Consider the following 26,630-nt stretch of genomic DNA (forward strand, 5'->3'; position numbering starts at 1 on the left):
AAGTGTGCAAAAAAGGAAGCAAAACTGCAGCCCCTGACTAACATTTGCAGTGCAACCAGTAGGCAATGTGTACCGGCTGGATAGACAACACATTTCTTAGTGAAGCCTAGGTGAGAACTTCAGGTCATACAAGGGCCAAAATAGATAAGAAAACTATCATGTTCTACATCAGGCAAAATCTGTTAGACAAGGAATATATAAATTTGCTGCAGCTGCTAATGGGAGAAGGTCCCAATATACAAAAAAATCAGAGTAAGCAATTTCAGCAGAAGAGAGAACCCTTCACAACAGTTAAAGAACAAAGATAAAGCTGGGGTTCCAATTTAGCTTTGTATGCTAGAGCTATTTTATATATTACAGCACAGATGTTATTATACCTGGGAGTTCCCACTGGTCCTTGAACACTTTTCTTGGGTTTTTTAGTTGGAGGTTCCCGGGACCTGTTCTTGCGGGACTCCTCAACCTCCTCTTTCTTTTTGTGCTTATCTTTCCTCTTTTCACGTTCTTTCTTCTTTGGTTTGTTGGGCTGAGGCTGAGATAGGGCTGCTAAATGTTCATGCACAGCTTTTAACTAAAAGAAACAAGTGTTATAAGAGGTATGTTCCCCACAAACTCAACATAGAGTATCGATAAATAAAAAAAAAAAAAATCAGATGCTGTACAGCATTTGCTTACCTGCTCCTGAAGTTCTGCTAATCTCTGTGCACGCTCTTCCTCACTGTCAGAACTGCTTTCACTATCAGAAGAGCTATCACTGCTGCTATCACTGGAGCTGTGTGGAGGGCCCTTGACAGAAGGCGCAGGAGGACAGGGGGTGGGTGAGGGTGCAGGAGCTGGTGCTTCTTCTGGTTCATCTGGCATCTTGGCAAATCGCATTTCAAATACATCCTTAAAAACGAAAAAAAAAAATAATATTCACTAAACATCTTTCCCTATACCATTAAGCTCTCAAATTTAAGACTGCACAACGCAAACAGCGACAATACAGTTTTAATACACATTTAAACTATTTTACCTGCCAATAAATTTGCTATTGTGTTCAACCACTTCTGCTGTTCAGCTACAACCTTAAACAGCATTGCAGCAGCACAGAATTATGAAAAGCCCATATAAACAAACAGCAGCTGGTAGCTGAACATGTTAACATTCCCACCGGGCTGCACATAAATACTATGTTTGCGGGGGGGGGGTTGGGGATTCTATCCAGTGAGGATAGGCTTAAAAAGATAATGGCAGGTGAGGCAATTTTGCCAAACCTTGCTTACCTGAAGCTTGCGGGCCATGGCCACCACCTCATGGTCCGGAGGGTTGTATTTGTAACAGTTCGAAAACATAAGTCGCACATCAGAGGCAAAGTCCTGGGCATCTCGATAGTCCCCATTCTCCAGCTTTACCTGTAGACAACACTATTTATTTAAAAAAGGATTCTTGGTAAATTTAGCCAACACTTTTACTCTCCCCCTGGCAGTGATATTGATATAGTTTTTTTTTTTTTTTTTTTAGTTAACTTGTATTTAACTGGACTAATCTCTTCAAAAATAAACCGGTCATGTTCTGGGCATAAGACATAAAAACACATATGCTGGTCCACTTATAGTACAATTTAAAGTTGAACTAAACCACCAGAGATTTTTCCCCACTATGATGCTATTTTCAAATAACTTGTTTATTGGATCTTGTTGATAGAAATATCAAAATTAGCACATACATTTTTAAGGTGGATTGTAGGGATCACAAAGGTGGGAGTCATTTGTAATGGTACTGCAAAACCTGGGAAACATCTCCTATTTTGCCCAAAGTTCCCGGTAAATACTGTTTTAATCATGTGCTCAGTTTGAATTGCCCAAGTCTTTAACAGGTTTGTTTCAACAAACACAATCTCTCAGTAAGCTTGGAGCCAGGTAGATTTTGGCATGCAGTAGCCATAAGACCTGACCCAGCCTAAAACTGAGAAAATTTAGGACTGATGATCGGTGAATAGACCTCCATTTCAAATACAATGACTTTAGGCTTTTCCTAGAAATCCTGTTTTTTGGGCTCCTGGACCCCCCTAAAAAACCCACAAAGGCTATTAAGACATTTACAAGCATGTAGGCTATTAATTAAAAAGGCTGAATAATATAAACAGTTGTTTTATTTGAACAGCTAATTGAAGCTATGGAAAAAAAAAAACTGTTAGCATGGTCTAATAACGTAATTACCTGACAGGAGGTCAGATACAAGTAGTAGAATAGTTCTCCTCATATTAATGTTATCTCTTATAGCTTCACTTCTAATAACTTTGCAAAATGCAAGTATTAGTTTTATTATATCTGGTGCCAGTATCAAGACACAAGCCTGGTCTAACAGCATGGCATAGAGAGTGAAATTTAATACAGGTTCTTCCCACACCTTAATAGTGCTCAGGTCCATAGGATGCTTGATAATTTCGCAGTAGTCGTGCAGTCCAAGAGCTTCTACATCTACAGGTTTGTAAAAAGGCCAAGCATATGAAGTGTGTTTCTTTGCAAACATTTCACGAACGATGCCTGAACAGTAGCGCAGTTGCTCAGAGATCCTGGTGTTGCTGATTGCCTGAACAGGTTGGGCACTCATTGGGTTGTGTAGAACAGGGGGTGCAGGAAGCTGGGAGTCGGGAACCTCGGTCTTCTTTGCTGGCCGAGACTGACGACCACTCTCCCTTCTAGGTAAAGCTCTAGCAGGCTTTGAATCACTTGGAAGGGGAGAGGATTCATGAAGGGGGTCATGGGCCGTAGGGGTTGTAGTATCTGCTTTCCTCTTCACCCCTTTCTGTGGTAAAGAAAATACATTTTGTTAAAAAGGAGAAAAAAGACTGTCAGATAAACAGAAGTGCACGAACAAATTGCCAAAAAAGCTAGAAAGCCAGAGACCCTATCTACAGAATGGTATTTTCCTAGTCTACCAAATTCCAGACCAATTTCTACCAAGCCCACCTATAGCAAAAGCCCCTGACAGCACAAAGCACGTCAGCTGTAAACATTTACCTAAGCAATAGCTATTGGTTCCCAAGCCCATATCAATAAGGCCAACCTTCTAAGCACTTCCAAACATTAAATGTATCTTAATATTTGGCCTAATTGAACTCACCGTTCTTCTCACCTTTACGGGCTGGGTGGTAGTCGAGATGACAGGTGCGTGGCTCTGAACAGATGGAACAGCAGGGGGTATTGTTGTGGGCACCACCATTTCCTGAGTGACAGCAGGTGAGTACGGAATAGGAGCTTGAGTGATAGCAGGGGGACGGGCAGGTGGGGTACGGGTCTGTGGAGGGGTAGGTGCCTTGGTCACAACAGGAGTGGTCGGGGTTGCAGGTTTAGAAACAGCTGAAGAGTTAGAAGAAGAAAAATTGTAAGTGCCATAAAACAAAACACCACTTTTCATGAGGAGAAAAGAAGAGAAAGAAGAAAAAACACACACACCGTTATATATTTATCACACTTACATGTCACGGGTGGCTTTGGAGCAGTCTTCTCAGATTGGTTTATTGATGGGACCCTCGTTCTCATAGGGATAATTGAGGCATCTAGAAGGCACACAAGACACTTATACATCTGCGTCTTTTCAAAAACCTTCAACTATTTGGTGTCACCATTTATCAATCTATGAGCACAAGCCTTCCAACTCTGATCAATAAAAATAATGACATTACCATTCCTCTAGTCACACTACTTAATCACAGAAAGGACTACCCTTTTATGCTCCAATCACCTGATTCCTTTTTTCCTCGGCCACGTCCTTTGCTCTGAACAATCGGCAACTCTGTTTCCTCCTGAGGCATCTCTGAAATCTTCTGCAGGAAAAGCTTCTCCAGGGCCTCAGCCATCAATACAATGTCATCTCCAGGCTAAGAACCATATGAACAAGTCAGCAATACATAGTAACAAAAAAGCAAGTCTTTCAACCCTGACATTAGAAAAATGTAACCAACAAACCTTTCTACGGAGACATCAGGCAGCCACAAGGCTGCTTACTGTAACTGGTAAAATGCTAGTAAGACAATTGCCTAGGAGACTAACAGCAATTGTAGCGCAGGTTTGTGGAGATTAAACTACTAATAATATGACAATAAAACTATGCTACCACTGAATACTATATAAATGATCTTAAATTGCAATCACAAATACAATGCAAAGTTTGCCCATGCAGAGAACCCCCCACAATTACTCATTAGTACTACATGCCAAAATCAAAAACTCCCCCAAAGAAAAGCCAAAACCCGTTAAATTATTGAGATTCTCCATGCAGCAGCCAATAACTGTGAAAGCCAGCACTTCAGGTATGTTAAAGAATATTAAAACACTACCCTTCCTCGGCCATGGCTGCTTGTCATTCCTCCGGATTGGCTTTCTAACTTTTTACTTGGTGCAAAGGCATTGGTACAGCTACCCATGGCCCCTAATATAGGGGCATGTAATAGGGCGAAAAAGCATTTAAGAGACACTACGCTGTCACTCCTGACAGGAAGTGCCTGAACTAGGACCTTTATGGCAAGATCCACCAGGTGCTCGTTTTATAAAAGCTGAAGATTTCAAAGAGTTAAAAACAACTTTTTTTCAACACATTCATCATCCTGAGAATGTGATAATGTGTCATTGTTTCTGCAAAGCTGTAACAATGGGTTACAGGAAAAAAAAAAAAATGGTTACAATTACAATCCAACTAGTAGGAAGATTTAGAGGCTCACCTTATTATAAATGTAGCAGTTTGTAAACATTGTATTGAAATCCTGGATACATTCCTGCGCATTAGTGTAATAATAGTTTTCCAGGCGTTTCTTGATGGTACCCATGTCCATTGGGGATTTGATGATTTTATAATAGTCCTAAAAATAAAGGAGAAAAAAAAAAAAGGGAAAATATAGAATTGAATATAGACTGCATCGGTATTAAAGAGACAGCATGCCTCTTCCAAAAAGTACAAACAAGACAGGATAAGACTTTACCCCTAACAAGGCTGGCTTTTTAACCAATAGAGACCATGGAAAAAAATGAGACTGAACTACTTCTGAATGTTGTCCCACACTGTTCCAGCGGAGGAGCCTGTTTTGCTGGCTCAATTAACCTCATAGACCAGTTATCTCTTTTGCAGACTAAATGGTGAGTGTTTCCTTCTGAAGGGGTATTCCTCCCTCAGAGGTCACATCATCGCTGACTACCACTATAAAAGGTACAATTTTAACCTTTCAGAACATTACAATGCAGGAGTGCACCAGGATCTGAAAATTTTTTTAAGCGTTCCACTAGGACAAAGAAGTTTGAGAAAGGCTATTCTACTGCAACTTTCATTGATGATCTCCTAAAAACAAATGTAAACAATAGGGTAACTTTTAGGCAAGATGTTAGGATCACCACCAGACTTTTTATAGTCTTAAGGCAACCAGAATGTGTCTAACTCTGATCCAAGAAAACCCAAGTGTCTCATTTTAGCCTGGCAGATGTTTACGTTTGGCTGAGAGTCCAGTAACTGATGCAGTAGCTGATTTTTTTTTTTTTTTTAATGAAATTGGGTAGAGTTAACAAATGGCAAATACTACATAAAACAAGTGATTTTACTTACTGGTAAATTGAGCTTGATTGCATCCACAGGCTGCTGAAAGGGCCAAGCAAACTGATGCTTCCATAGCGTCTTGAGTACGGTTTTGGCCAAGTACTGTAACTGGTTGGTCTGACGTTTAGGTGCGTTTGGCCTTGTTATTTCAGGAGGCGGAGGGTTAATCATTTGTGACAGCAGAGTCTGTGTTTGAGGAGGGGCAGGCTGTGGGGCCCCAGACATTGGAGCCCCTTCCACTCCGTCGCCCATTCCAGATGTGGCCCTTAGACGTGTACCAAGCCCAGTCTCGGATGACATGCTAGAGCTCCCATCGCATGTAGGGCCAGGCGACCTATGGGGTAAAAAATAGGAACATGCATTTTAAAATAAGCTACTTCCCAAGAACAAAACAATCAGAACTTTCCAGAGTTACAGGTGCTACAAACAAAGCAAATTAATATTTGTACCATAAGGTGACAAAGCTATAAATTAATATTGAAATTCAAATAGCTAATTTTTGATATAAAGAGAGAAAAATATAGGCACCTACTGCCCACTTCAATTTGAAAAGGTTTTCTTGGCTGTCATGCTTATCGGATAGTTTCAAAACTCCTCAATGCTTATCGGATAGTTTCAAAAAGTCCTTAATGGCGCAAAATATCAAAGCGGAACTAAAGTTCCACTTTTAGGAGACAAAGATCAGGCAGGTAATTTTTGCTGAAAGAAAGAGGTGCTGTATCTTCTGCAATAAGCCCTCCTACCTGCCTGATAACTCCAAGTTTCTAGCAAAAAGCTGAGATGTGCATTGTGAGCTTTGGTTGCCAGTAATCCCAGCTTCCTCTGTGCATTCCAGGAATCAATGAACCCCCATGCATGCGACATACATCATCTAGTTTGGCTCTAAAAACAAAGACAACCAGCATTTTAAAAGTTGTAATGAGAGAGCAAAAATGTCCTTTCCTTTAGTGAAAAAAATAAAATAATTTGAAGTTCTGTGTACACGTCTTACAGAGCAAATACACAGAGCAAGTAAAGAAAACGTTTGCCTGGTCTAAAAATGGTACTCTTGACATATCAATCAGCACATGATTTTCTCCCACAAACCACTGCCAGACTTCTAGAGCCACAGATAACAGGCACCATCTCAGTCTATGCATCATATGCAGGCAGCTTCCCCTTACCATAGGATAAAACTATGATAAAACTTTCCTACACAAGCATACAAGAATCAGCCAAAACATTAAAGAAAAAACCTTACAAAGATTATGGAAATAGTTAAACCTGCTCACACCTGTTAAGGCACGTACAAGACTTCTATGGGTGCCCTCCGATACCTGGCACCAAGATGATAGCAGAAGATTCTTCAAGCCAAGCTGTCTATGAGCCTGCCGCCTCCTTCTTCTGCCATCTCATTCCCCCAAAAAAGAACACATGCTCACAAACGCCTACACACATGCTCTAAAAGAAAATGTGATTCTACAGACCAGGCAATTTTCCATCGATACGTGTTCCAGTTCTGATGCTAACAAGGGGAACAGGGGTCAGTATTGGCAGTCTGATCAAGATATGGCTGAACAACCCAATGCAAAGCAAGCCGCAATTAACCAAATTGGACATCTTTTTTTTTTGAGGGCAGCCATGTGTTTCTCTAGCAATTTGTGCCACCGCAACTCTGTGGTATCAGAACAAATAGAAACACGCTCCTCCCCACCCAAGACCACTTTGGTCGATACCAATCACTATACTGGGAACCTTCTATAAGTCTTGCTCTTTAGGAGAAATTCTAATCCAGTCATCTAACCATCACAACTCATCCCTTGTTTGCTCGTTTTTATACTTTCACTTTTTCCTAGTTTCATCCCCTTTAAGAATGAACTGACTGTTTACTTGCTGCTTAAAATATCCCATTTCTCTGATGGGTGACACTGCCACAGGATATTATTCATTTCACTTGTCAGAGGGTTTACATATTTTGCTGCATCTCAAATGAAGACAATGTACAGAACAAAAAATAATTTAAAAAAAAAGGGGAAAAAAATTGGCAGGTGCACGAGATGTTAAGTTTGATGAAACTGAAAACTGACTGGTCATTATTTAACTTGTCTTTCAAGACGTCCATGTTTAACACTAGATTTACCAAGAAGTCCATCATTTATGGTTTGCTGTAAGTGACTCCCAATAGGTAAACACAGTCCCAAACAACGAAACATAAATAACCCCGAGAGAAGAAACGGCATTTATAATTTACTGACTATGTTAGTTGATGTTTCTTGCACTCCATTATATAAACTTTACTTACCAACTTTTTACAATAATATTAGATTAGTGATTAAGGGAAAAAACAAGCATGTTCCAAACTTCCCATATTTGCTCCCTATTTCAAAAATGTCTATTTCAGGGGCCAGAGTAATTACACTCAACATAAACATAATTTAAAAAAAACGCAGACGACTGCACACAATCTGTAAAGAACATGAAAACTTTGACAAAGAAAAAAACAAGGCTTTCTGTGTTGAACTTAAAGCAAAGTAAAACTAAAGAAATCCTGAAAAAATGGAAAGCTTTAACAGTGCATTCTAGAGGCTTTAAATAACGCGCCTTTGAAGCCAGTAAAGATGGGTTGTATTAAAACATGACAAGAATGGCCCCATACAACTCCCAGAGACATGCACACAGGACACCAAACCTATTCCTGGCTCTCTGAAGCGTTAACTGACATCGGTCATGAGGCTTTCCTACAACGTCATCAATCCACAGTACACATTTTTAAACAGAAAAAAGTTCACATCCAGATAACTTTTCTGGTCACATTAGATTTTTCTGCTCTACATTTTAAAACGGAAATAAATTCCCCCTTTAAAAAATGGTGATGGGGAGGGTGTCAGGCGATTGCCGCCAGGGGATACCCAGCAAACCGGGTTTTCCTTCCATGTGCCGAGACCAAATGATCTCCCGCACGCCTGCAAAGGAATTACATTATCCTGATCAATCAAGATGGTCAAAGATTGGGATACAGAAGGAAAGAAGGGAGGAAACGGAGGTGCCTGTGTGATGAAACGGGGACAGGGTAGTATCAGCTGAATTTAGTTCCACTTTACTACGTGCATCACATCTGATCCAATAATTTCTCAAGGAGTTTCTGAAAAGTCAAATTACATTTACCAATTATTAAAGCCAAAATTAAACTCTTATGATTTATATATATATATATATATATATAAATATATAAATAAGAGGGGTGCCAAGCATTGGACCACACAATGTTCCAGTTAGCAGCCCTCATTTCTCCCCGATCAGAATTGTTGATTGGGGGAGGGGGCAAAAGCACGGACAAGGTTTGCACATAGGTCAAGCAAATAAACCAATTTAATAAAAAAAAAAAAAAAAAAAAAAAAGGTGAACTCAAATGTATGGAATATTAATATATTTAACCCCACATATTGCTTCTGTTTAAGCCCCATCATACAAATGTTTTGCCTTATTGCAGAATATTTGCTCCACGTTATTAGGACATGTGCTTTGACATATAGATAACAGAAGATGTGCAGGTAAATCACACATTCAGTAATTTGGAACGTATGCCGGCCAGATGATCGCCATTGCAGCCACATAACTATTTCTGGTCGGGATGGCAGCCTCCATTTGGCTCTAAACCAGAAGTACGGCTTTAAAAAAAAATAGAACATAAAGGCAATAATTTTGTTGAACCGCTGTACATCAAACTGCAATGTAAACATTAGCAACAAGGGATGAAATTTAAAAAAAAAACATCATGGCCATTTTATCTACTCTAAGTTGTACCTGTGAGTGACAATACACCTAAACTAAGACACGGTCACCGGGAATTATTTTAATGAACACAGCAGACAAAGGGGACATTTTTAAAGGATTTTAATAAAGGGGTAAGAGATTAGAACCACTATCTGGATTGTATTGTTGTATATCCTAGTTGGGAGATTTAACGTCTGCTAATGTCCTGGCCCTGATAACACCGGGGAATGAAAGTGAAAGTGTAGGCAAAGCTAACATTTTGTGTTGACACAAGACCGATAATAAAAGGAGAAAAAAAAAAATTGGGACACTTTTCCCCCATAACCCTCTAATAGTTGACTGTCTATACATTGTAAAGATTTTGTGTCATTTCCTGGTGAGGTCTACAGGATGCAACGAAAAAGGGAAATTACCAAAATAGGACACAGACGACCTTGGTTTTATCTTTCCCCTACTCTAAAGAACAACAAAATTTGGATTTTTTACACACACACATACATGTATATATAATGTGATTTTGGTGATTGTAATTATATTAGATTTCTTTTAAGCCATTTTTTTTTTTAAGGTATACATGGGGGAGGGGGTTTAGAACCTCTATGAGGTTTGACTGCTATCCAGGCTTCCCTTTGAAACATTTCCCCTTCCTTTCCTACCGACAATGAGGAAAGTCTACTACAGCAAACAATTAATCAAACACAGAACCTTTATCAGATCCTTTGTATTGTTACCCAAGTCCCTACTGAAGATATTTCCTCACTTCCTGTCCTGGAAACCCAAACAATAAAGGAAAATCTCACTGACAAAGCCCAAGATATCCATTCAAATACCTATGGGTAAAAGTCAGACCAACACAAACATAGCGCATGTGAAAATACCCAATTACTGGGACCTGTCTTTAACACTTAGAAATGGATTTTAATACCCCACTGATAAAACAAATACAGATATCAGCATGTTGATGGACATATAGCGATCACTATAACACACGACTGAATGCTCCATGCTGTATAACGGAGGTCAGACAGGAAACCCTCCAACATCCGTGCTGTTTACAATGCAGGTTTCTGATTGACCCGGCACAGAACAAAGGAAAACCTCACGCACTCTGCACCATCCATCACTTTTGGAAACAAGTCGCTCCTATGGATGTCTCGGGGTAAATCCTGCTTTGATAAGATCTGGCCTTTCAGTTTATGTCTAGGACCGGTGAGTGACATACCAGTGAACGTGTGATAAATAATAAGAGTTTATCATGAAAAGTCTCCCCACAATAAGCAATGCTCAGGAGAACTTACAACAATGCATGGTGTGATTGAACACTGCAGCTTTATCGGTAGTTGTACAGCAGCACAATATGAACGGATTGGTATTGCAGGTGATGTTGGGGTTTATTATTGATGCAGATATGAGGTGCTGGCTCCTAACATCCTCCATGCAGCCCCTCCTCTCTCTCTGCAGTGTCACATCATTGTATCCTTCATATATTAAGCACACCTTCCAATGCCACACAGTCCTGGCTTCTCCAACACCTTCTACAGCGGCCTATAAACCCGAACTACACGTATTTCTATACAAATATCGACGGGGGATATATAATCCCACCCCCGGGCCTCCTCTCCCAGAAAATGGCGCCGGCTCGGGGCTGCTCTCCAGGCCCCGGCTCCTCCTCCCCGGTATTCCACCCTGGACACTGCTAAGAGCTACGCACATTGATACACCGAGCCGAGCTATGCCGGCTAATAGCACAAATACTCACCCGAAACGCGTCGCCGGCAGCCGCCTCACCCGTCCGACACTGGGCCCGCCAAGGAGATCCGGCCTTACGGAAAGTGCGCAACCCCTGCAGCTGCGGACCAAGCAGCGAGCGCAACTGCCATATTCACGTCGCGTACGCAACGCAAACAGCGCAAGACTTCCTCGGCATTCTGTGCGCCAATTGCGTACAAGGAATCTACGCTACGGAAGCAACGTGACTGAGGAGAACCTTGCCGCTCAGCGAGATTCAGAAGAAGCAAAGTTACGTCACGCTGGCGGCGTAAAGTATTCAATTCACGAACGCGTTCTTCTTATCAAGGAAGTGATGTCATGCGCAGCATGAGCGTGGTGATGCAATCACATGTAACTTGCAGGCGCCGAAAGTTACGTAAAAGGAGCAGCTACGTAAATAGCGCAATGTGTATTAAAGACCAGTAGCATCATACAATAACAATGCTATTTCAACGAGCCTCGGTACTTAAAAAATGTTATTTCCAACATACTGCAGTATCTTTTAAACCAATTACTAAATTATATTAAAAAAACAAATCATGCATGGTCTGCCATTTACAATAAAATACCTAAACATCCTGCTATGAGGTGACAACACTCTCTCTCCTTCTATCAGTCTGGCTGCCATGACTATAATTTATCTGATATGTAATAGATCAGTAAAGTAAAACAAAAGATAGGTATGTAGTGATTTGATTCAAATAGATAGACAGCTGGGACCGATGCCTCTGCCTAAATGAATTAAAAATCCACGCCATGTTACCAGACCCATCCCCCTCCCCAGGTATAAATTACATGTCCCCTAACCTTTCCAACTCATACCAAGTTTTTATTTTTGTCTTCCCCTCTCCTACTGAAAAAAAGGAGACACATACCTACTCTAATCCAGTGCCCAGGTCCTCTGCCAGCAGAGCGGGGTTTTTGCTGTTTTAGCAATGGCATACAGGCGAGTTTCTAACGCCCCTATAACAATGTCTCCCCTTTTCAGATGCCAAGGGGACTCCAAGTGTACCAACCAGTTTCACAGCAAGTAATGTGACACCAGAGACCCTGAGGAAAGGAGGAGACTTTTGGATAGAGCGTCACATGACTGGACACTAAAAAAATGGGTTTTAGGTAAACAATACCAAACTTGTCATGGAATCATGGCAAGAGCTTTATACGGTGGGACAGGTAGGGTTAATGCATGCAAAGAGGAGGTTCAACCCTAACATATAAAACTAAATGCACCAAGTGAACACAAGATAGGAATTTTTATATTAAGTGATCGTATTCACCCCAAGTACAAAATGATTAAAAAATTACTGCTGCATCAATAAAATAAAGATGCTTTTTCTAGTTAAGTCTGTAAATAAAATGAGGGTTTCTCTTTTCAACATCGCGCTAATCAGGGGGAGGAAATGCATTTCTGATCCATGCAGCCACCCAAACTCCACACACAGAAAAAATGATGTATAATTCCCTACCAGTGGATTATTGCTCTTTATATCATGGGCATAGAGGCATCCCCCCTAAAGTACATTAGGAATGTTACACCTAACAAAATAATCTTGTGCTTAGTCTATTAAAATACAATAATGGAACGGTCTACAAAGATGAGAAACAAAAACACCTTTTAATTTGGAACAATGATCTGTAAAATGTAAAAAAAAACAAAAACACATAAAAACAGCAGCTGTAATCGTTTCCCATACACAATATAGAGCAAATGTATATCATGTGAGATGTTGTTATAACCAAAAGACTACTAATAAAAATCATCCAGAATAGTCATCTACCTGAGGGGAGAAATGTCCGAAATATTCTATGTTCCTCTCAAGCCACCAGGCAGATTCCTTCTTCTCTGTGTAAATACATTATATAACTGCTGGGAATGAACACAAACAGAGAAATCTTCTCTCAGACAAATCCTTTTATTGGAAAACTGAATATACGTGTAAAGGAAACCAGCAAGGTACAAAATCAAATCAGGGGATTCCTGAATACAAAGGTAAAAGGTGTTAAATAATCAAAGCAACTTGTGAAAAGTGTACATTTGTATTGTTGACATAGAACAATGGCTATAAAGATGCTAATTCTTACTTATAACATGTCTGGAAATCAGAGTAAAAAAAAGCCACACACTCCCCTCAACATCTTTACAATGTTTTCAGTAAATGAAAAGGAAAGCAAATTTGGTTATATGAACACACTTCTCACCAACAACCTGACCCAGACAAATATCTGTATTTGGGGGCTGTGACCACTGCAATGCTGACAAATATTTCTAACACTGTAACATATTAATGTGAAAACACATGTTCCAGTGAACATTAAAAACAAAGTGTGAATGGGCTTTAAATGAAATCCATAAAAGCAATTTATTAACAATTCTAAACATTAGATATCAGCAGCTGAGATTACATTGAACATAAGTCACATAATATATTCCAAAAACATGCAGTTAGGTTAATTAGATTCCCCCTATAATTGACCTTAGGCTCTGCTAATGACATGTGACTATGGTAGGGACATTAGATTGTGAGCTCTTCTGAGAGACAGCTAGTGACATAGCTATGGACTTTGTACAGCGCCGCGTTAATATGATGGCACTATATAAATACTGTGTAATAATTATAAAAAAAATACAAACATCAGAATACAGCAAGATTACACCAGATAAGTCTAACCATGCTGTAAGATCACATGAATTTTTTTGGCCAAATACTGTTACTTGTTAGTTGCCCAAAGGTCAGGCATTCTGGCTTTGGTGATTTGATTAAAACAAGAATGCCAGGCAAGAGTTCCAACTTGCTATTTGCACATAATTTTCTAGGTTAGTGACCAAGTAATCCTAAATTAGTGGATCAGCACAACGACCAGGCAAACTTTACTGGAAATGATCAGCAGCCCACAAGAGGTCAATCATGTCAGCCAGGCAAGCAACATTCTTATAAAGTTGTAAGAAAATGAAAAATGAAAGCAAATTGTTTGGTTATATGAACACACATATCACCAATCACCTGACCCAGAAACATTATCTGTATCTGGGGGCTGCTGGCATTCATTTCTAACTAACACTATATCATATGCATGTGAAAACACGTGTTCCAGTTAACATTAAAAGCAAAGCGTGAATCGGCTTCTACATGAAGTCCTTAAAACCAATTTAACATCAATACCACTCCAAAATATTCGATATCACCAGCTGAGAAATCACATAATACCCATAAAAACACTAACATGAGATGCAGCAAGATTACACCAGATAGTTGTAACAATGCTGTAAGATCACATGAATGTTAGTAAAGGGAAAGCTAAAGGGATATGTGGCTTCTTTTGGCCAAATACCATTACCTGTTAGTTGCCCAAAGGTCAGTCATTCTGGCATTGGTGATTTGATTAAAACAAGAATGCCAGGCAGGCGTTCCAACTTGCTATTTCCACATAATTTTCTAGGTTAGTGACCGAGTAATCCTAAATTAGCGTATCAGTACAACAACCAGGCAAACTTTACTGGAAATGATCAGCAGCCCACAAGAGGACAATCATGTCAGCCAGGCAGGTAACATTCCTAAAAAGTTGTCTGTGGGTAATAAACAACGTTTCAGACTGGTTTCCTGCACAGTAGGGGAGAAAATACAATTAGCATCTAATGAACTGCTTAGGGAATGTAAAATTGTTTATCTCTGGACACCCTGTGCCCAGCATTGAAGCTGCCCTGACAGTGTTTACCACCATGAATGCCAATTATGATTTTCATTGAACATTAACAATATGCATAGGTAATAGTATGTTCAGACCTGCTGAATGCTCCTGTAGTCTGCACAGTCAGGCTTCCAGGATTGTGTACAGGCATTTATAAGCAAGGCTATGGACGGCCAAAGGACCATAGAAGCCATATGGAGCTCTGAACAGACCCATTCATTTTTAAACTATTGTTTTACAAGGCTTTTGCAAAATGTTTTCAGGATGTAAAAACGCTTACAAAAGCATGGAAAAACAAGGTCTGAATATGCGCCAATTCTACTGAAACTAATTCAAGATACCAGGACATAACCTATCCACCCATGCAGTTCTCTCAAGCCAATACTTCACACCTTCCATTCACCAGATCAAAGACACTCCACTTTTTTCCACTTTGTATTCACTTGAAATTCAGATGAAATCAATGCTATTCACTGATTTGTTCATTATGAAATAAACAAAAGAATATCAATGTAAATTAACCCTAAAGTCTTTATACTTTGTTCTTTTCCATGCCAGCTACAACAAACGAAACTCAGGATTACAATATATATTTAAGCAGCTATAAAATACATATATTGATGGAGCTTTGTTATTAATGTGTTCGTGAAGCCTCCAAAAAAATCTGATTTTGAATAGAGCTGGAAAAATCTAAAACATAACAGGTTAATTTATTTCTGTATATATTTCAAAAAAAAAAAAATTTATGTCTTTGTACCACTTAATTTTTTACTTCCTGTTCTAGAAAAGCAAAAGAAAGATGGCCAAATCATTGAAAGTAAAAGGATTCCCGTGTTAACCAACTTTCTTTATAAGAAGTTCCTTTGCTTCTTGCTCAAGGAGCAGCTCAAACTCATTTTTAGTTTAGGTGACAAAAAAAACACTTTCCTAACTAAACACACCGAAGAAGTTGAAAATGAATTCCAACACAATGCAAACCAGGTGAAGGATAACCTAATTCCCTTACATGATTTAATGTATAGATGTGTTACAGCCCTGTGTTTTAGACACTCGGGAACATCGTAGCTACTACAGGAGTTTACAAAAAGAGTAATAAATTCCCTAGAAACTAAAACCCTAAACTACTAAATGCTGCAGTACCATTATTAAAATTCACTACCTGAAGAGTTATATAATAAATCTTTTAAATATTATATATAATATATATATTAATAAAAAATAATAAAAAGGCTGACCATTCTGAGTTTATTTACAGGAAGCTAGCCTTAAAATATTTTGCTCCCCACAGCTTAACTACAACCTGACATGACAACATAAAGGTTACATTTTAGAAACTAAGCAAGCATCCTCTGTTGTGCCCCCAACTAAACTACAACTACTTATGGCACAATAGAGATGATTTATCAAAGTTTTCCAAAACTGAAGATAGACTAGCATTGGTATGGAATAGATTTCTTAAAATAATTTGCTATATGTTGGCACTTGTTTTCAATCATGGGCCAGATCCACTCCAGGTTTTCCAATGATAGTCTATTGTCTCCAGTCTTCCTTGGCTGTCATTTTTAGGGCCCATTCAAAATTCCCCATTCATGTGCACTGCTTTAAGGCATATGTTGTTACCTGTATTACATACACTGCATTAGGCAGCCTATTTATTTTTGAATAGGCTGGCAGCACACCATTTCTCCTAAAGAATACAACACATAGTAGTGCACTGCATCTTATGGAACACATCAAAGCTGCATTGCCTTAGATAAACACAGGGCTTTCTTGCCACGTTGGACAAAGTATAATTTGTCAGTCCATTCGGGGTTGAAGACACGACGTTCGAGGTCAACCTTACGCAGACTGGTAGCTGCGCGTTGCTACTGCTCTTTAGTCATAGTAATTGGGGTTACTGTGCAGGGACTCGATGATATCACGGGAACTCAGTATAAGATGACAATTCAATTAGGCCGGATTTACCAATAAATAAGTAGGGGGGAGTTAGGCCAGACTGGAATACTGGCTAGACCGTATCTGGCCTAAAGGCCGGAGTTTGCCTACCTCTACCTTACAGCATTGGAGGGCGTTTCAAAGTTGACAAACACATGTAACCAATCATAACACGTCAAAAAGGTGTGTTTGGTTCCTTATATTATAACTTTCATTGGATGCCTCAGGACAAGTTAAACTGGAAGTTCTGATATCACACGATTCATATTTGCTTTAGGTCAGTAACTTTAGGAGTACCAAGATGGTAAGTAATAGTAGATTTCAGCAATGACTTGGATCCACATAGGTCTCAGTATCCAAAACCTGGATGCAGGTATGCAAATACAGAAACATAAGTCACATCCTGCCCTGTGCCTTCTATCACACACTACTTGCTAAACTTGGGAAACATTTTGAAAACGAGACCTGAGACACCCGGCACACATTCAAAGCAACCAAAAGAATAATTATCTGAGCACCAGATAGAAGGTGAGAGGAGTAAAGTCATGGGTCCCTGCAGGCTACAACACTTCAAAGAGTTTTCTGCTGGAATAGCTCATCCCCAGTCCCTGCAGATGGCACTACACTAGTTGCACCAAAAGCTGGGAACCTAGTGGCCACCAAGTGTAATTTCGTAGGTAAAATAAGAATGCTTAGAGCAAAGCATGCATAAAGTAATGTACTAAAACATTTTCTAGATTTACTCAAATCTCTACCATGTAAACCTGCACAGACTCCTTTCCTGTGGTTATTTATTATTGCTACATTTTACAGCTGCATGGACTTGTTTTATATTCTCTGTACTACACCACCTTCAATTACTTTGTTCATTGGCACAGGAGGTAAAGTATAAATCAATAACATTATTGTTGGAGTGAGAGAATACCTAACAATGGTCACCAGAAAAATATTAGAGAGGATGAATCAGGAATACAGAAGAAAATCAAGGATTATTATTTGCTACTCTGTGTGCAGATAAAAGATTTTAACTGCCAGAGATGAATAAAAATATAGGTGTGTGGAGAAATAAATCTCAAAAGGCTGATGTTGAGAGCACCAAACAGAAATGATGGCAGCCATTTCCAAATGGGGGGGATGCAGCAGGGCATCTCCCACTCTGCTTCTCTATAGAAGAACCGGTGCCATCTATCTATACAGCACTTGTTCTACGGTCGCCGGAGATCATCTTTCCCTGACACTAAAAAAGCACACCTGTACACACGTCTGAACTTCACTCTGACAAAACCAATATTTAGATACAAGTATTGTTTCTTGAATCTGTGTGCTTTTTGTATTTCTTCCAGGTCCACGTAGCAATCCAGTGTACAATTCCGTGAAGCTTCCTATATTTAAAGAGCTGTCCCAGCTGCTCATACTCATTGGGCATGATTATTGGTCTTGTATCTGCCCCCTTATCCAATTTTGTGTACGTAGCCGCAGTGGTGAGTGGGCCACAACTTTCTACACATCACACCATACAATGTTGTCACCACTGCAATATGTGGGTTTTCAAATGCATTTGGTGCACAAGATTGATTTACACTATTTGTATCGATTAGGAAAAATAGTCAAATCAAAGTTTTTGCAACTGGAGTTGTTTATAAAAAAAAAAAAAAAAAAAAAAAAAGGCTAAGCAGTTTAGGGCCTATTGATATACAAATATTAAAAGAGGTAATAAAAGAACCGTTCAATCTATTATTATCGGGCGAAAATCTGCCGTGTGTACAGTCGGTGTCGTCCATCGTCCGGACGACCGACCTGCCGGATCCACGGACGATGGACGACAGCCGATCGTAATGAAAGTGAAGGGGAGAGCACGCAGCAGGGTGCCGCTCCGTCGCTCTCCCCCTCCCCTCTCCATAGAGCATGAACGGTGCTGTATGTACAGCACCGTTCATGCATCTTGCAGCCCCTTGTCATTGGAAAGGATCGTGAAAGATCCTTTCCAACGACAAAAATTGGCAGTGTGTACGCAGCTTTAGAACAAAATCAATGTGACTTCAGTCTGGTTATGTGCAGCCTGCTTTCACCCAGGTCAGACCAGACCCTTGGATCTGCCATGTAAAAGAAGGCCAGCATTACCATACAAAAGGTCAATCAGAAAGAGAGCAGACATATTGTTCTTCTGTATGTAAAATACACAACTCCTCCAGCACCTCCTTGCCTTGGATGATAACACTGATCTTTTGTAGATAGATAGATACATACTGTACAATTAATAAAAGTTGTCACCGCTAAGGCAGAAACTGTTACCAGCGAGACCCTCACAGAAAACAAAAGGAAAAAAAGATTGAATCTCCTTCTGGCAGGGTCCTCTCCTCCTCCTGTGTCACTGTCTGTATCTGTCTGTCATGTGCAGCCCCTATTTAATGTACAGCGCTGCATAATATGTTGGTGCTATATAAATCCTGTTTAATATTAAGGAAAAAAAAAATAATGATACACTTTAACATGCCATGTTTTTATGTAAAATCTCAACAACATAGGCCAAAAGCAATTAAATAGGTATATTGATAACCCTAAATAAGATGCAAATGTTTTTCTTTGCAAGGAAAAAACAAAGCATGTAAAAATCTGATGCAAGCATTTCATTTTGATAGCTTCTGTGTTGCATCACCAGAGAAAGCTTGATGAAGAAGCTGCACTGTATCTTTGGCCATTATATGGCGAGTACATTTCTTATGCAATGCTAGATGATGCTGAACAAAGCCAAGCAAATCCCAGGAGCTCAGTAACCAAAAATGCTTTAAAGTGAACCAGCAATGGGAAAATATGAAAGGAGATCTTTCTTCCCCTTATATAATACACCTAAGCATTAAGCATGAATAAGCAAGCATGCAGATCCGGAGTTCCAACTTACTTGCTACATATAAATCCTAAATTTCCCTTAAAGCCCACACGCGTAACTAACCAACACAATGCAAAGGCACTCCGCACTAATACATTTTCGGTGGGGCTGTATCCTGAGGCTGTAATAGCAGGACAGCAAAGACGGCAGCATGGAAGTAAACAGTACAACCAAATCCATCAAACTATGAAGGTCTGGGAAGGATTATCTCTGAAAGCTACACAATCTTTTTCAGGAAAATTACCTTACAGCCAAAAAAACAGACCCAAACATTTCCTCTTTACTACAAAATTACGCGTACAAATACACGTAGTGATAACATCAAGTTACCTCAAATAAAGAGTAGAGATATAAAGAGCGTTATGGGCCATGGAATGTGGGGTCACATCAGTGAGAAAGGTTGTAAAACTATTTCATTAGTGAATTAGGATTTGTTCAGATGGAGTTGTGAAGAAAGCGTGGTAACCACTTTTTAACCCTTTAACCTTGTCCAAAGAACTCAGGATCAACTGCAGCAGTTAACTGACCACCTCAGAGCACTGCAAAGTGCTTAATTTTTAATTTCATGATACAGCAAGGGGTAAGGCTATGTACACACAATAAAGCAATAAATACGGGAGCCACGGCAGGATGGCGGCATTGGAGTTTCGACGGCTCTGGTAGTTCCTAATGCCCCCTGGCTGATCCGCTCTGGAGTAGATGTGATTTTATGGTTTTAGGTTAGTTTTGGGTTTACTGCTGCTTTAATTAAATAAGCCACTGCCTACAAATACTGAGAAATAGAGAATTATCAATTAAAGCTCAAGTTTCTTTTCCATTTAAGAAGCACCATTCATGTCCTCCATAGTGGGAAACTTGTAAGAAAGTCTCTTACAGTTCTGCAGTAATTATCTGCCTTATGTTCCTTTATGGTTTCTATAGATTGATTCTTTTTTGTACTTAGCAAATTTAATTAAAAAAAAAGACCAGTACTTGACTGTTGTTACAAATGAACAACTATGGCTACAACCACCTGTATATAGAACAGTAATTGCTTATTGATTATTTAATAACAAATCAGCCACCAGTGCGGGGTTTATGGTAAATTAGTTCAGCAAATCCAGACACTTGTTATAGCCCTAAGGCAGTCATTTAGTTGAGCTGTATAAAGCTTGATTACTCCGATGCTTGTTAAGTTATACTTCCCATGACACGCTGATAATGATGAGCTCCACAGGAGGTCCAATACAGCAACAAATCTCATTTAGAATGTGTTATGGTATAACCTTCCTTGGATGAAATATAGAGCACCGTTTTCAGTGCTTATCAATTCAGTACACACTGAACTTCCTGAGTCATTAATGTGAATCACAAAGTGACTCATGCCTCGGAGATTTTACTAGTATCCAGCAAATCCATAGCTGTAATCTGTAACAAGACGACTGACTAAAGGGCTGCTAGTTCTGCATCATTAAAGTTTAGTTTAGGTAATTTATCTCCGAGTAAAGCCTGGTATTCTGCTCCATTGGACAACCTGCTTCAACAAGACTGCTGCCACTGACAGATGGAAAAGAAAATCTAGCTGTCAGTAGCAGCAATTAAACATTGATAATAATTTGCGAGGTCCATTGTGTATCTCATGCCAAGCAAGTGGTAAAAGATCTACCTGTCAGATGTTCTACCCAACAATGTCTGTAGCAGAAATACCCACACTGCAGTGACAGATTACATTTTATACAGACCCAAAATAGAAAGATTGTTGATCACTTAAACTCAGTAACAAGGAAATTAAATATAATGAAAACAAATGGGATGAAAGATAAAACAACAAAAAAGTGATCTAAACAAATAAAAATGTATGTATATAAATACATAATAACAAAAAAAATATTCAGAAGATAGTCCCATAAAAAATAACACAGGGTCAGGGTCTACTAACACACCACTAGAAACTTATTCCCTCAGGAAGACACTACATTCCTCCCTCACACAGTCTCATAGAATCGGCTGTCTCATCTAGAATGATAGCGGAAATAATTGTGTGTATGATTTATCAATGTTTTTACCTATATTCTTTACCCTGTAGTGGTGTTGCAGTAAGCACTATGTAACAATGTTAGTTGTGGGACATTTGGTGAGGTCACAAGAATGCTCCTCAGGGTTTATCTAGGGGGACAATGAATTTCACCAAATGACTTGGGATCAAATGACAAGGAATCTCCTCCTTGTGTTTTGCAGCACCTCTCCTGCTTGATTATTCCTCCACAGGGGGTGAGGTGGGGGTAGTAAAAGGAATATGTTAGGCAGCTCAGGCATGACAAAGCAACATCCTGATCTTCTACCAAGATGTTTAAATGGAAAGAGTGGTAATCTATCACTTACAGCCAACACCAGTATATTGCTCTTTGTCTCCTGCTTACATTTTAGGCAATAATTTCCACATTTGATAAAGTGCAGGTAAATATTTTACCCCTACCCCTAGTAGCCAACCCTACTTCTACTACAAAGATCCAACCACCGGCAGCTTTTCCATTTGGTTATGTTCTAAGATAAAAGAGATGTACCTACTTAGGCTTTTATAGGATACTTTATGCTGTGACACTAAAATGTAACCAGAGAAACACTGGCCATCAGCTCTTGTTAGGATTGAGAATGTGGAGAGTTGGCAAACATAATAACCGCATTTTATTTGAAAGTAGTAATAGTCAAAGCATACCTATAGTCAGACAATCAGCAAAATACATGTATATTGAATGGTATACTCTCTAGAATAACTCTGTTCAGCTAGGCTTATTCTACATACACCATAATCAGTAAAATGACTACTTCCTTGTACTTCCTTCATACAATATCACACCTTCAGCTTGCTTACTAAGCTCTGAATAAGCATCGGCACACAGCTGATTCATTTTCTCATCAACAGCAAGTAACACAGCAACGTTATGAACTGGGAAATAAGAGTGATCTGACTGTGCAGTGTGGCAGAAGTATATAAAGCATTCAACCGGTAAAACTGTTCTCATGTGTATACAGTGTTCAAACCAGAATTTTTTTTTAAGCTGGGTGGCAGCCCGTGTATTGTGACCCAAGTCTTCAGTAACTACCCAAAACGACCGAGTGATCACCGAAAAATGCCGGCTAGAAGGGGCTGGGGAGAACACTGATATAACTAAATAAATGCCTCCCGACAACATTCTAATGCCCTTTATAGCACTCCACAAATCCTACTTTCCTGGCTGTTACCACAAAGTTCCTGGTGATTCCAAAGGTGGGGAAGCATCCAATCTCCTTTTATGATTGTTCAGACCTAGCAGACAAATGCTGGACCTGGACACTGTCACATAGCACAGGAGGAAGCACGACCTTGGTAAACTGGAGCGGAAATGAAAGACTCCATCATGCTGCCCTGAATAAGCAAGGTGTAAGGACCATGTACAGGAACAACCTACAAGTATTTTAGATATTAGTATTTTATCCCTATTTATATGAACAACAAATTGTTGACACCTTAGAACCAATTATATATTTATATATATATATACATAATGTATATTATATTCCTCTTTTCAGTAAACCTCTTCTAAGAGCTCATTCCCAGATCTTAATTTTGGTGCAAATCAGATGCGGAAGCTCAAAGCAAAACTCATTTACAGAAAAACAATACAAAGGGTGTGTGTTGATGGGCTTTTGTTTTCCCACTTCAAGTGGAATTTGCATTCCCAAAGAAGTTACAGGAATGCAAAACATGCATTAAGCAGGTAAAAAGCAACCCTAAGTGAATTCTAAATGATCTCAGGAGCCTTTTTTTTTTTTTTTTTTTTTTTATAAAAGTGGCTAACGCTAAAAAAAACAAACAAAAAAAACCCAACAAATTATGAAAAAAAAAAATACCATTCTGTACACCAGTCTATAGATTATAGATCTGTCTCAGTTTTTAGGATATTAGGAATGCCAATATGCCAATAGGCTAGTCTTGTTACCAGACACCTAAACAATCAGTATTCAAAGACCACCCTGCTTCAAAGCTGACCTCCAGGCAATCAGTTTTCATGCAAGGGACATGATAATAGGCAGAGAAAACACAGACCAGCTTACTGGTATGCCGCTTCTCCTTTACCAGACTAGTCCAGGGAGAAGACCTACAGCTTTTACCAAAATGCAGCAAAAAAACAAATCAGGTCTCTAGTCTGCCAGACAAGGCCACCCTGTAATATTGCTTAGTAAATCTCAGACAAAAGTGCAAATCAAATTGCTCCAATATATGTGTGCGCTATAGATATATATCATAAAAGCACTAGAAGCTATTGGTCTGTTACTGCAATTTTTGTGAGGAAATCCCTCCAACAAAAATAAAAGGGGGTCTATTAATAAAGAAGTGAATCTGACAATGGCTGAAACATTCCCTAGTGGAGAATCTTCCAGGTCCATGTATTCTAATGGCAGTGATTCATTCTCTACCAAGGAATGTTTCAGTTAGATTGACTGCTTTATATATATATAGACGCCTAGGGGTCAGAATCTGTCTGTTGGTTCCCCATTTTCTATCTGTCTGTATCCCCTACTCCAATGGTCCCCAAACTTTTTGCAGCTCACAGACCACTAAATGCATGGGGAGCCATGTGTCACTCAAGAGGGAAGAAACTTCCTCCATAGTGATGTCATGATGCCAGAACCCACCCACTTTCACATTGCCAGTCTCACTTCCTGTTTATGTTTTGGGACAAGAAATTAAAGTATAAAACCTCTAAGGGGATCAGGCAAATCATAACTGCAGAAAGGGACAGGCGATGTCCCTTGTGCAATATTGTGTCTTCCCTGCCTGATCGCTCCAGGTTTCTGGTGTAGAAGCTGAGCTGCACATGCACAATGTCAGCATTGGTTACCAGGGAACCCCGGCAGCTTTGCCTGTGCCAGGAATAAATGAACGTCTGTGAAGGCGTTAAAGAGGAACTAAACTCAAAATACCCCAAAACACATAAAATACACACACCTTCAATCCCGCAGGGCAATGCGATCCACGCAGAGCCCCATTTCATCGGGTCCCGCGTTGTCCTGGTATCTGTCTCCCAGCAGGCGCTCAGGGTGCTGCCATCTTCACCTCTTCTTCCTACGTCAGCCAAACCAGGCATGAGATCGGGTGACGTAGGTTGGAAAAAAAAAACTTGCCGGTTCCACAGCTCATGCATGAGATCAGCTTTTTTTTTCCATGAAAAAGCTTCTTGTGCGCATGCCAGAGAAGCTTTGCATGTGCAGAAGGAGCAGCCAAGAGTCTCGTGGGATGCGTGACATAGGTATCCCGGGACTCTTTGCGCTCCCATTCATGGTCTAGGCGATGGAGAATTAGGGGGCGGGGGTGCATCTTTTTTTAATATAAAAAAAAAAAATTAATCTGAATTTTTACTAAACATTAAAGGGTTGTCCCCCCTTTTTCTGAGTTTAGGTACCCTTTAAGTCATCATGAAATGCCCAACCAAGATGACCTAAGATCACAAAGAGAAGGAGAAGGATGGAATGCAAATAGGTCGGCAGGTTTAGTTTCACTTTACAGAAAAATCTTTTGAGATATTCCCAATCACGTCCTATTAATGGGAAAGAACATCACCTCTAACTGCAATGGCCAGGTAATATAATTACCTCAGAAAACAAGAAAATGAAGATGAGATATTATAATGACCAAACCGTCTATTATCACAAGAGTATAAAATCTACATGTTCAAAACTTCAAATAAACACCAGACTGCAGCAAATACACCAATCTTTCCATGCCATCTTTCCTTTCCATCGCCGGCAAAAACAAATCAAGACAAATAGCATGATGTACAAATTCTACACAGATTTAAAGCCACTACTGCACAGCACACATCAAGATTACCAAATTCAACTTTAATTAAAACATTTTATTACACATTAAAAGTGGAATATATTCATATGATCAATAAAAACATGGTGAAAATACAAGACCAAGCTTACAAATAACAGGCACAATGGTCTCTTCCTTGGATATGTCTTGGTCATAGCACAGATGTACGCTGTTTGCGTAAACGGTAGAGAATATCTGGAGAGTGTTACGTAAATGACGTAGCATTACTTTAGGACATACTTACGCTAAATTCGTAACCATCTCCGCCCATTCCAGAAGAAGAGATGAGTAGTCCCGCCCATCCCCCCCGCGTTAACAGGGAATCCAGCCTCTACTCACGTAAACAGCGCACCTCCCGCCAACATACAAGCAGCCTCCATGCCAAGAACCCTCTGCAGTACCCGGCTGACCTAAGAAAATCAGACCGGACACAGCACCGGTCCCAACATACCACTGCGTAGAAAGCCTCTGTGTATACAGAAGTTACGTAGAATACGTAACCGCGGGGCTTTCCCGGCATTGGAGTATATTAAACCTCCCCTCAGCACCACAAGCCTTTTTTCGGTGCATTGGAAATAATTCGCTAGCGCAATGTACACAAATAGCGAACAGGCTCCCAAGGAATGACGTAACTTCTCTCTTCCCACCAAACTCCCTTGGTTACGCAATGCGGGCCCAGCGTATCCCGCATCCGTGAATAGGTTAGGCTCGCGGCCCGGCGCTCACCTTCGAGGCCTCTTTAGGAGGCTGAGAGACTTAGCGACAGTGTAAAGGATCCGGTCGCTGGCACGAAAACCCACAGTAACGGGACGACGGAGCGATCACCGACAGGGATTAATGGAGACCCACCGAGAGCGCACTCCCTCGGCTCCTTCCTCACACAGCGCCGCCGCTACGCACCGTGACGTCACACGCATACTCCCACGTCGTGCTAGCCACACCCTCTCTACTTTTTTTCCCTCCGCGCGTGCTCTGAAGAAGGCAAGCCCCGCCCCGTGTGCAGTTTTGCCCGTGAGAAAGGGAAAGCCACGCCTCCTCTGTATCAACTCCCTTGCACCGTGTGATCAATGCTTAGCTTTCGTTTTGTTGTAGCAGCAGGCGAATCCTATGGTGAATGCAGTGCCATCGACCCTAACTGCGCATCACACTCTTTCCTCTAATGGTGCTAATTTCATACCAAAACTATCCATA

General features: G+C 40.1%; 1 protein-coding gene across 4 annotated transcripts in view; it reads right to left on the reverse strand.

The window, feature by feature from the left end:
- Positions 1–26,346, reverse strand: part of BRD4 (bromodomain containing 4) — a 38,948-nt gene extending 12,602 nt beyond the window's left edge. Inside the window, exons 1-10 of one of the 4 annotated variants that reach the window (XM_072399756.1) lie at positions 26,166–26,346; positions 5,578–5,902; positions 4,706–4,843; positions 3,730–3,865; positions 3,464–3,544; positions 3,121–3,344; positions 2,392–2,790; positions 1,266–1,394; positions 676–888; positions 378–571 (exon numbers count right to left, since the gene is read on the reverse strand). In XM_072399756.1, coding sequence (XP_072255857.1) covers positions 378–571; positions 676–888; positions 1,266–1,394; positions 2,392–2,790; positions 3,121–3,344; positions 3,464–3,544; positions 3,730–3,865; positions 4,706–4,843; positions 5,578–5,868 — 1,805 coding nt within the window. In that variant the 5' untranslated portion in view covers positions 5,869–5,902; positions 26,166–26,346. Of the gene's footprint in view, positions 1–377; positions 572–675; positions 889–1,265; positions 1,395–2,391; positions 2,791–3,108; positions 3,345–3,463; positions 3,545–3,729; positions 3,866–4,705; positions 4,844–5,577; positions 5,903–11,080; positions 11,199–12,869; positions 12,889–26,165 lie in introns of those variants that run through there. The other 3 variants (XM_072399753.1, XM_072399755.1, XM_072399754.1) reach the window with 3 other exon arrangements.
- Between the last annotated feature and the right edge of the window lie 284 nt (positions 26,347–26,630).

This window comes from Pyxicephalus adspersus, chromosome 2 (genome assembly GCF_032062135.1).
Source record: "Pyxicephalus adspersus chromosome 2, UCB_Pads_2.0, whole genome shotgun sequence".
NCBI lineage: Eukaryota > Metazoa > Chordata > Amphibia > Anura > Pyxicephalidae > Pyxicephalus > Pyxicephalus adspersus.